Source organism: Bombina bombina, chromosome 1 (genome assembly GCF_027579735.1).
Source record: "Bombina bombina isolate aBomBom1 chromosome 1, aBomBom1.pri, whole genome shotgun sequence".
NCBI lineage: Eukaryota > Metazoa > Chordata > Amphibia > Anura > Bombinatoridae > Bombina > Bombina bombina.
The window spans coordinates 456,392,786-456,405,048 of NC_069499.1; the positions used below are offsets into that span (position 1 = coordinate 456,392,786).

The window sequence follows — 12,263 nt, forward strand, 5'->3', positions numbered from 1 at the left end:
TTGATATGTTCTATAGAATATTTAGAATATTTTACAGTATGTATAATAATTTTTAAAAATATTTTATATGTAATATGTCAATAACACTATTTAAGATTACTAAGTTTTCATGTGCGCTAACCTGACCAAGTTAAAACCTAAATTGTGGAACACGATGCACAAAAAGTATATTTCCCATTCCTATGTTCTTCACATAGAATTTTTGTTTTACTTTTTAATATTAAATATATTCTTCTATATATATATTTCTATATATATGTGATACTGTGATACTGTTCATGTAAAATACCTATTGGAAAAGATATGCAGGTATACTGTTAGTATACAAAGATATATATAGAAATATGTGTTTACAATTAAAAGGACATTAAGTATGTGAAGAACATTAAAATGTTAAATATGTACAGTGCATATACAGTAATACGCATAAATACATATGTATATAAACTGAAAACCTGAGAATTTATATTGACTATTAATATTTAATAATGTGTTTAACTTTGTATTTATTGAAAATATTTTACATTTAAATGTTTTTCACATACATGAATAAGCTCCATGTATTTTTAAAGATATTCATATTCACACACACATATATATATATATATATATATATCATTTTTTATATATATATATATATATATATATATATATATATATATATATATATATATATATATATATATATATATGTATATACACATACATACATAGAGAAATGCACTCACAGGAACGAACAACTGGCTCAATACCATTGTTAGCCTGTTCTATGGCGATTTACCACATGGGTGCAGCTTTTTAGCCCAGTAATGCTTTTCACAGAGTAGAACTTTCCTGTATTATATCAGTCTGATCCTGCCTATTATGGTCAGACCAGTGCTCAAATACCAGGCAATTCCTCTCTGAACAAAGAAACAAAGCAACCCCAGACAATCGTTTCGGCTTTCATTGGGCCTTGTCAGTGAGGTGTAGCCATATTCCTCTAAGCACACTGAGCAAGGAGTCCACGCCTGGTTGCCCCTTTTTCCCATAGGGAGATTAAATACATACAGAGAGAAGTGCACTCACAGGAACGAACAACTGACTCAATACCATTGTTAGCCTGTTCTATGGCGATTTACCACCTGGGTGCAGCTTTTTAGCCCAGTAATGCTTTTCAAAGAGTAGAACTTTCCTGTAGTATATCAGTCTGATCCCGCTTATTACGGTCAGTCCAGCGCCGAAATACCAGGCAATTCCTCTCTAAACAAGGAACACAGCAACCTCAGATGATCGTTTCGGCCTTCATTGGGCCTCGTCAGTGAGGTGTAGCCATATTCCTCTAAGCACACTGAGCAAGTAATCCACGTCTGGTTGCCCCTTTTTCCCATATGGAGACTAAATACATACAGAGAGGTGCACTCACTAGAACAAACAGCTGGTTTAAATACCATTGTTAGCCTGTTCTATGGCGATTTAACACCTGGAAGCAGCTTTTTAGCCCAGTAATGCTTTTTACAGAGTACAACTTTCCTGTAGTATATCAGCCTGATCCCGCCTATTACGGGCAGTCCAGTTCCGATATACCAGGCAATTCCTCTCTGAACAAGGAACACAGCAACCCCAGACGATCGTTTTGGCCTCCATTGGGCCTCCTCAGTGAGGTGTAGCCATATTCCTCTAAGCACACTGAGCAAGGAGTCCACTTCTCTCTGTATGTATTTAGTCTCCCTATGGGAAAAATGGGAAACCAGACGTGGACTCCTTGCTCAGGAATATGGCTACACCTCACTGACGAGGCTCAATGAAGCCCGAAACAATCATCTGGAGTTGCTGTGTTCCTTGTTCAGAGAGGAATTGCCTGGTATTTCGGCGCTGGACTGACCGTAATAGGCGGGATCAGACTGAAATACTACAGGAGAGTTCTACTCTGTGAAAAGCATTACTGGGCTAAAAGAATTTGCACCCAGGTGGTAAATCACCATAGAATAGGCTAACAATGGTATTGAGCTGGTTGTTCATTCCTGTGAGTGCACTTCTCTCTGTATGTATATATATATATATATATATATATATATATATATATATCCAAAACTTCAAAAGGATTCCCATTGGAGTGCGCTCTGATTTTTTTTACCCTTTTTACACTTATAACAAAAAAATCATATACATATAGAAATATTTAGTTAAAGGGACAGTCAAGTAAAAAAAAAACCTTTCATGATTTAAATAGGACATGTAATTTTAAACAACTTTCCAGTTTACTTTTATCACCAATTTTGCTTTGTTCTCTTGGTATTCTTAGTTAAAAGCTAAACCTAGGAGGTTCATATGCTAATTTCTTAGACCTTGAAGGCCGCCTCAAATCTGAAAGCATTTTTATAGTTTTTCACCACTAGAGGGCGTTAGTTCATGTGTTTCATATAGATAACATTGATCTCACGCACATTGAAGCTCCTAGGAGTGGGCACTGCTTGGCTAAAATGCAAGTCTGTCAAAAGTACTGAAATAAGGGGGCAGTTTGCAGAGGCTTAGATACAAGGTAATTACAGAGGTAAAACGTGTATTATTATAACTGTGTTGGTTATGCAAAACTGGGGAGTAGGTAATAAAGGGATTATCTATCTTTTTAAACAATAAAAATTCTGGTGTTGACTGTCCCTTAAAGAATAAATATAACATATTCTTCTATGTGAAGAACATTTTAACGTGATTCATATTTCATGTCGGGTTGAATGCGATCAATTTAGTGCACTAGTGTGGGTGTTAATTTTGTTTCAGGTTTTGCACTCCATTGAAGTCTATGGGGGAATACATTAAAGGGCCATAATACCCAAATGTTTAAACACTTGAAAGTGATGCAGCATAGCTGTAAAAAGCTGACTAGAAAATATCACCTGAACATCTCTATGTAAAAAATAAAGATATTTTACCTCAAAAGTTTCTCAGTAGCCACATCCCATTGTAAAGGACTTCTAAGCAGCATATCAGTATGTCTGTCCCGGGACAGCGGAAGGGAGCGAACTTACGTGCACTCTCATCTTATTTCCCTATTCAGTTTAAAGGAAGTTTGCTATGAAATCTCATGAGAGTTAAGTGAAATCTAATGTGATCACAGTAAAAAAGTTCATGACCTCAGCACTGCTGATTCTGATTGGCTGCTGTTCATTTCTTAATTTTTTATTTTTTTTTACCTGCAGCTGGGCTGCCACAGAACTTACTCTGCTGAGCTGAGGAGATTGTGAGGCAAAATATCTTCCTTTTTTACATAGAGATGCTCAGGTGATATTTTCCTGTCAGCTTTTTACAGTTATACTGCATCAGTTTCAAGTGATTTAGCATATGAGTATTATGTCCCTTTAACTTGTTTGCGATATTCTAAGTTCCAATTTTTGTGCGCCTCTGGTTAGCGTTTGTGTGCAAACTTTTTACTTTCAAATCCTAATACGAGCTCAACCCGACATTCAGCGCTGTTTACAGTTAAGAGCTCCACTCGTAATCTAGCCCTTCAAGGTGCATATTACACTAACAGTGATAATAACAGGAAGTGCATGATTGTGTACAACGAAGTCCCACAACATTACTGCTTGCTGGCTAACAGAGACAACCCCACAGAAAAAAAGCTTTCATTAATACAGAAACATATTAAAACACAAACTAACACATTTTCAACATTCTCTTTTAGATAAATTAAAGAATATTGTTGAGTATCCTGTGCCCTTGAGAACACTTACAGACATCAGTGGACTAGTTGACATTTATTATTTTTTGTATTTATTCAGTACTAGGCGATAAGCCTGCCCAGAGGGCAGTCTATTTAAAAAAAAAAATGTAAAATTACAGAAAAAAATAAACATAAAAATAAAAATAAGCTATCCAAAATAAAAAATTTAAACCTAAACTAATACCCCTATAAAAATAAAAATCCCCCCCAAAATAAAAACACACCCTAATCTAATATTAAACTTCCAATAGCCGGGGGGCGGAGCTAGCCTTCAAGGGAGCAAGACGTGTTCCGATGTAGCTCATGGCTATATGTGCTTAGTAATAGATAACATCCCTATAAATTCCCACTAAGTGTGTCACAAATTCAACTAAAGAAGGGACAACAGCAACTTCTGATATAAGAGATGACCGGAGGCACAGAAATCTTCAGAAGAATTGGTTATTCTGTCTGGGACATCCACGAGGCCTCCCACATCACTACCTAGAGAACTGCTAGGTGCCGAGGCCCGTGGGAAGCAGTGACTTGACTAATGAACATCTGAACAGCGCTACTATTGATACTCCAACAACGCGCAACATACTATCTTTTAAAGCTAATCACTCGATAGGCCCACTTTACTATTATTGACCTAAACCCATACTCAAGATGGCGCAGATACTCCTACTACTACAACGGCTGGGGGATAAAATGGACGCTCACTTTCTCAAGCTGCGGGCAGAAATTATATTGCAGCGGACTCCTATAAAAGAGGATCGCGGACCCAGCGGGGAGAACACTCAGATTCAGGACAATCTACCAGTTACCTCCTCCGCCTTCCTAGCGCAGGGACCTGAGGATGATTGCTGCTTTGCTGGCCCGTGCACGGACGCTTATCAATTCACTCCCCTAGAAGACAATGTGTGGTTCTTACGGCATATGCCTATCTGGACAAAGCAGCCGGACTCATTCTCTGATAACAGTGAGCACCACCCGGAACTTGCTGAACTTCTTTGTCCAACGGATCCCTATGTTCGAGGAGGTAATCACGCTGTCCCCCCAGATACTGATATCAAGGCTTCAGACACCGGTCAGAGCTTGTCAGTGCATATCATTCCAGATGACGACTTCATCATACAGAAGGTGAACATCGACACAGACAGACACTGGCGACCAACGGAGCTTCTCCTATATACCGAAGCTACACGAGAATATTACAAGACTGCATATAAAAGAACTCTGATGAATCCCCCCAGAGCCCAGAGACTGCTGCTTATGGCTCCCTACTCAGGCCTCCTCACCACAGGAGTTGGGTAAAGAACTCAATTGTTTTAAGTTGGCCCCGTTGAGGACATATGTCGCAGAGGCTATATACCCTAGCTTAAAAGTTCATAATTGTTTATTGGTTATACTAGTTTTATTCTACAACACATGGGACTTCCTCCTTTGTACCTTCTGGTTGTTGAACATTCATAGCAATGTTTTTTCTTAATTATGGATTAGCATATAGTTTTTATGTTTTATGAAGAGGGTTTAATGTTCATAGCGAGCCCTGATCTTTGACCCCCTATTGTTCCTTACTTCAGTTTTTTTTTCTTCTTTTTTAAATGACCCTGTTAGCATATGAACATGACTAATTCCACTATTTGCAATACTTATCCCTTGGTCTCTATAGTTCCATAAATAAGTATCCTATACACAAACTTTATTAGATAACTAATCTTAGGGCTGTTCCTGGTATTAGGTACATGTATTCAATGCTTTAACAACTCTCAACCTCCAAATACATACAGATGCCTTAATTACATTGTATCTCCCAATAGCACAGGATCCTACCTTGTACAGATTAGTCTCTTTAATGGCGAAATTGAAGCACATAGCTGTCACAGAGATTCACTACATTCTATAAGTCTTTGAGCAACTTGATATTAGTAAACAGTATACACTGCACTATGTTATATAGCCACAAGTTAGCGAGGTTGCTTCACCACTCTGCGTTCCTTGTCCCGCTGGACCCCATGGGCTTCCCTACCAGAGATTACGCATATGGTTACACTCTTTTTTAGTAACCCTACGTATCCGAGTGCATTATACATAAAAGAACCCATTGACATAGTGTTGGCCTTGGTTATTTCGCACTGTTCCACACCAACTTATATCTGCTTTTCACTCCCCAGATTCGGTACATATGTATGATCTCTGAAACATACTGACATATTTAGAAGCGTTAACAATTTACATTAGGTAGCTCTCCAGAGGCATAAGTATAATAGTTTATATATGATATTCTGTTCAAGACCGTATTATTATTGCCTGTTCTAAATTAAAGCTAATATCTCTCTAGGCCTATACCACTATAGCACGGGATTATAAAGTCCTCCCCTGAAAAGGGATATCTTGTCATATTTATTGGCAGTAACCCTTATTTGTCCTGTACCCAAAAGGGCTGGAGGTCTAGGGGTTCCACTGGACAATCACCCTAACTAGCTCCGTCCCCTCCCTCCCCATACCCCTCCTTTATTTTCCCAATCAGAGCGGCTCTTGCCCGCTGCATTTCCTTCTTTTCCTCTCTCCAACAAATTCATGAAGCTTACTCCCTGTTATGCCCCAACCTACTCTGAATAGTTAAACTACACTTTGGATTTTGTCGCAATTTGGGGACCACTCTTTCTCCTAATGAAAAACTGAGGTTTCATTATGATATGCTCCAGACACTCATATTTACCATACATTAGTTCTTTAAGCTATTCATCTTATATTTCGGATGCAATATGACAAAATTTTTAGGTATAGTACTATGTCCTGTACCATATGCTTCTCTCTTATTGTTGAAATTGTTATATAGTATAATTGAAGCTCTCTTTTGTATGTACAGTATATGGCATATTAGTGTTTTAGGTACAGCAATCACAATAGTACCACTTAAGCCTTAATGTTTTAGCTAAACTCTATTTTATGTATGAGAACTGTATGTTTGGTTTTATCAACTTCAATTTATGCCTGGACATATCTCTTGTTTTGTTATTATCGCTCATTACCTCAATTAAAAATTATATTTAAAAAAAAAAACTTCCAATAGCCCTTAAAAGGGCTTTTGTAGGGCATTGCCGTAAGGTAAACAGCTCTTTTACCTAAACAAATGTCCAATTACCCACCAAACCCTCCAAAATAAAATAAAAAAAATAACACTAAAATAAACTACCCATTGCCCCTAAAGCTGCATTTGTATGGGGGCATTGCCCTTAAAAGGGCATTCAGCTCTTTTACTGCCCTTAAAATGGCAATCAGCTCTTTTCCAGCCCATTAAATCCCTAATCTTAAAAAAAAAAATCCTAACAGGCAGCTCCATCATCTTCTCTCTTCATCCGGAGCGAAGGCAACGCAGAGCTGAGGTGCGGAGCTGTGGATCCTCAGCGGCTGTCCTCACTGGCCGCATGGAGCGGAGGTGCGGAGCTGTCTTCCCTGATGCATGTATCCTCAGCGGCGGTCCTCAACGATGGTGGTCCTTGGCGGCATGGAGGGTAAACTTCATCCGATGTCCCACATACACTAAAGATTGAATGCAAGGTACCGCAATCAACTTTGGGTACCTTGCATTCCTATTGGCTGAAATTTTGAAATCAGCCAATAGGATTAGAGCTACTGAAATCCTATTGGCTGTTCAAATCAGCCAATAAGATTTCAGTAGCTCTCATCCTATTGGCTGATTTAGAAATTTCAGCCAATAGGAATGCAAGGTACCCCAATAAATATGGGGTACCTTGCATTCAATCTTCAGTGTGCAAAGGACTATCGCATGAAGAGGAGCCTCCATGCCGCCAAGGACCGCCGCCACCAAGGACCGCCACTGTTGAGGACCGCTGCTGAGGATCCACGCATCAGGGAAGCCAGCTCTACACCTCTGCTCCGTGCCGCCTTCGCTCCGGATGAAGATAGAAGACGATGGAGCTGCCTGGAAGAAGACCTTGTCCACAGGACTTCAGAAACGGTGAGTACCTATTTGAGGCTTAGTGGTTTTTTATTTTTAAGATTAGGGATTTAATGGGCTGGAAAAGAGCTAAATGCCCTTTTAAGGGCAGTAAAAGAGCTGAATGCCCTTTTAAGGGCAATGCCCATACAAATGCCCCTTTAGGGGCAATGGGTATTTTAGTTTTTTTTGGTGTTAGTTTTTTTTTATTTTGGGGGGTTTGGGGGTTTGGTGGGTGGGGGTTTTACTGTTAGGGTGGGATTTAGTAATTTTTAAATGTGAAAGAGCTGTTTAACTTAGGGCAATGACCTACAAAAGGCCCTTTTAAGGGCTATTGGTAGTTTAGTTTAGGGAGTGTTTTTATTTTGGGGGGGCTTTTTTATTTTCATAGGGATTAGGTTTAATTTTTTTTATTTTTGATAATTTTGTTTATTGTTTTCTATAATTTTAGAGTTTTTTATTTTTTGTAATTTTAGATTACTTTTTTGTAATTTTATGTTAGGTTTTATTTAAGTGTAATTTACTATTAGGGTTAATTTAGGGGGTGTTAGGTTAGGGGGCTTAGTAATTAAATTAGTTATTTGCATTGTGGGGGGTTTGGCGGTTTAGGAGTTAATTGGTTAATTAGTTTTTTTTGCGATGTGGGGGTTTGGTGGTTTAGGAGTTAATAGGTTAATTAGGTTTATTGTGATGTGGGGGTTCGGCGGTTTAGGGGTTAATAGGTTAATTAGGTTTATTGCGATGTTGGGGGTTGGCAGTTTAGGGGTTAATGGGTTAATTAGGTTTATTGCGATGTGGGGGTTTGTCGGTTTAGGGGTTAATAGGTTAATTAGGTTTATTGCGATGAGGGGTTGGCGGTTAAGGGGTTAATATTTTAATTATGTTATTTGCGGAATAAGGGGTTAATTACTTTTTTATTTTGCGATGTGGGGGTTTGTGGTTTAGGTGTTTGTTAATACTTTTGTGCGGGAGGTTAGGTTTTTTGTTATACTTCGTGTGGGGGTGGGTAGGTTTTTTTGGTTATACTTTGTGCGTGCGGTTACGTGTTTTTTCTATATTTCATGCGGTTGCGTGTTTTTTTTTTTGCCTACACTGCATCCAGGTGGATTTTAAAAAAATGGCAGGGTGGTGAAAGAATCCACCTTGCGCAGCCAACATTTCTTTGAGGATGCGTGCACAACTGGCGACTGACGCGTTACAAACGCGATTATAGTATAGATGTATTGATCTGTAAATACATGGGTGAACTCTGGGTTCCTTTTTAATTATGTGGTAACATTTGTATTGCATTTTCTAATGTATATTACTTACCTTAATAGCACTCCAAGCCGAATTTGGAAGAAAGTCCAGAGGACTGTTATAGCTGTGGTCAATATTAAAGCGAAGTAAGAAGTCAAGCTCGTGAGCAGAAATTTCTTTATTCATAATTAGGAGCTGAAAGAGTACAAAACCTTACTGTTAATTTGTATTTGTTACATGTTAATGGTGCCAATGTTTTAATCAAGACAAATGTATGAGTTTAATGACCTGTGACATATTTTTTTTTTCTAGTTTTATAATGATGAAATAAAATATCTTGTTTTTGGTACTAACTAAATTCAGAGGCAAATACAATCACTAATGCCAGACTTTAAGTTCTCACTCCAAAGTACAGATATTGATAAATTCCTAGGGTTTACATTGTCCCTTAATAGTAATTTGAAAATGCTATCTATTACCACGACCCTCTCCCAGAGTCTTTAAAGTGTCAGTAAACTTTAAAAATAATGTTATATAATTCTGCACATAGTGCAGAATTATATAACATTATATTAGCCAAACATTATTAAAACATAATTTCCCCTCTTAATTTTTTAAAAAAAGCGCTGTTTCACAGGAGCGAGCTGCACTTAGTCTGACAGGAGCGAGCTGCACTTCTTGTCTTATGGCGCGGTCGGGCCGGGCTGTGACTATACAGCTGGCCCGATGCGCTGAGTAAATATAACAGACCCGCTCACCAGAGAGCAGAGAGCGGGTCTGTGAAACAGCGCTTTTTTTTAAAAATGAAGAGGGGAAATTATGTTTTAATAATGTTTGGCTAATATAATGTTATATAATTCTGCACTATGTGCAGAATTATATAACATTATTTTTAAGGTTTACTGTCCCTTTAAGCTTCATAATTATAAAACAAATACATAAGTATTAAATAAAACATTGCTGTTTAGCTACAGAAAGATAAGCCTACATAAAAAATGGCATTTGTAGCATTTTAGGATCATCTAAAAGGTATTTACAAAGTAGTTGCATATACAAAGGCCACATTTATTAAACTCCAGGCAGACAAGGTTCCCAGCCAGAGAACATGTCTGCCCACATTCATGGACACTAATGTGAAGACTAATGCACGTATTTATTATTTCATAAATATTTACTTGTGCAGACCCACCACTTGCTATTGAATAAGATCAGGGTTTGTCAATAAACCTGTAAGTGTGTTGACATTAGGACTAATGATTGTTCTATCACTATAAATCATTTAGAAGTGAGTTTAATATTTTTTAACATTGAATTGCCTAGAATATTCAAATAAGAGTTCAGCACTTTAAAAATATAATAGAAAAGTTTCCAGTTTTAAAACTACATTGCAAGGACAGCTCATGAAAAAGACTGTTTCAAGATTATATACGTAGCTATTTAACTAAAAATCAAGTACTAATTTTGTAGGATAACACATGATAATGAAGACGTAAAAAATAATTCTCTCATTTTCCCTTTACAAGGTATGTGTCTTATATGTCAGTATGTCATATATGCTAGAAAATGTGATAGCTAAAAAGTAAAACTGTTAATTAAAAGGACAAATCAAAATGAACATTTGATGATTCAGATAGGAAATACAATTTAAAAAGTCTAGATTACTTCTATTATCAAAGTTACCTCTATCTACACTCAACCTGAACCATGAAATTTTATTGTCATATTTTTTCCTTTATATCAAAACCTAGAACACTATTTTCCACTTAAAAAACAAAATTTATGTTTACCTGATACATTTCTTTCTTTCCGGGCATGGAGAGTCCACAACGTCATTCCAATTACTAGTGGGATATTCAACTCCTGACCAGCAGAAGAAGGCAAAGAGCACCCCAGCAAAGCTGTTAAGTGTAACTTCCCTTACCCATAATCCCCAGTCATTCAGTTGAAGGAAAATGGAAAAAGAAGAAACACAAGGGTGAAAATGTGCCTGAGGTTTACTCAAAAAACCTACTGAATTATAATTAAAAGAGATGGTGGGGTCATGGGCTCTCCATGCCTGGAAATAAATTAGTTTATCAGGTAAGCATACATTTTGTTTTCTTTCCTATGGTATGGAGAGTCCACAATGTCATTCCAATTACTAGTGGGAACCAATACCCAAGCTAGAGGACACAGAATGAACAGGGAGGGAGAACAAGGCAGGAGGACCTAATCAGAAGGCACCACCACTTGAAGAACCTTTCTCCCAAAAGAGGCCTTAGCCAAGGCAAAAGTATCAAATTTTTAGAATTTGGAAAAAGTATGCAAAGGGGACCATGTTGCCGCCTTGCAAATCTGTTCCACAGAAGCTTAATTTTTTTAAAGCCCAAGAAGAGAAGACAGCCCTAGTGGAATGAGCCATAATTCTCTCAGGAGGCTGCTGTCCAGCAGTCTCATAAGCAAAATGAATCATACTTCTTAACCAGAGGGAAAGAGTAGTGGAAGTGGCCTTCTGACCCTTATGCTTTGCAGAGAAAACAACAAACAGGGCAGAAGATTGCCGAAAATCTTTAGTAGCTTGTAGGTAAAACTTTATAGCATGCACAACATCCAAGTTATGCAAAAGACGTTCCTTATGAGAAGAATGATTAGGACAAAAGGAAGGAACAACCCTTTCCTGGTTAATGTTTCGATCCAACACCACCTTAGGGAGAAACCCCAATTTAGTATGAAGGATCGCCTTATCTGCATGAAAAATAAGGTAAACAAAACCTTCCAAGATAACAACTTTATATCAACAACATGCATCGGCTCAAACAGAGCCTGCTGCAAAACTTTAAGAACTAGGTTAAGGCTCCAAGGAGGAGCAACAGGTTTAAACACAGGCCTGATTCTGACCAGGGCCTGAACAAAACCTTGAACATCTGATAAATCTGACATACATTTGTGAAAAAGTATAGACGATAAAACAATAACATTTGGGGAATCCTCACCTGACTCCCGGAGAGACCTTTAGCTTCGCCGCAAATAAGGTATTCAAGCTATACCTTATGGTAAATCCTGGTTTACGAGCCTGAAGCATAGTATCAATGCCCGCTTCCAAAAAACCACGTCTAGACAGAACTAGGCGTTCAATCTCCAAGCAATCAGCTTCAGAGAATCCAAATTTGAATGGAGGAATGGACCCTGAATTAGAAGGTCCTTCCTCAGAGGTAACCTCCAAAGTGGAAGAGATGACATCTTCACCAGATCTGCAAAGCAGATCCTGCGAGGCCAGGCAGGAGCTATTAGTATCACAAACACTCTCTCCTGCTTGATACGAGCAATGACTCGTGGAAGGAATGCAAAAGGAGGAAACAGGTATGCTAGACCAAAATCCCAGGAACTGCCAGAGCA

At 38.1% G+C, this 12,263-nt stretch overlaps 1 protein-coding gene across 1 annotated transcript in view; it reads right to left on the minus strand.

Moving 5' to 3' along the window:
* The window catches only part of LOC128658546 (dynein axonemal heavy chain 11-like), a 1,692,686-nt gene that overhangs the window by 173,629 nt on the left and 1,506,794 nt on the right, over window positions 1–12,263 (minus strand). The window contains 1 exon segment of the mRNA XM_053712841.1: window positions 8,961–9,083. Within this exon segment, the coding sequence (XP_053568816.1) occupies window positions 8,961–9,083 (123 nt within the window).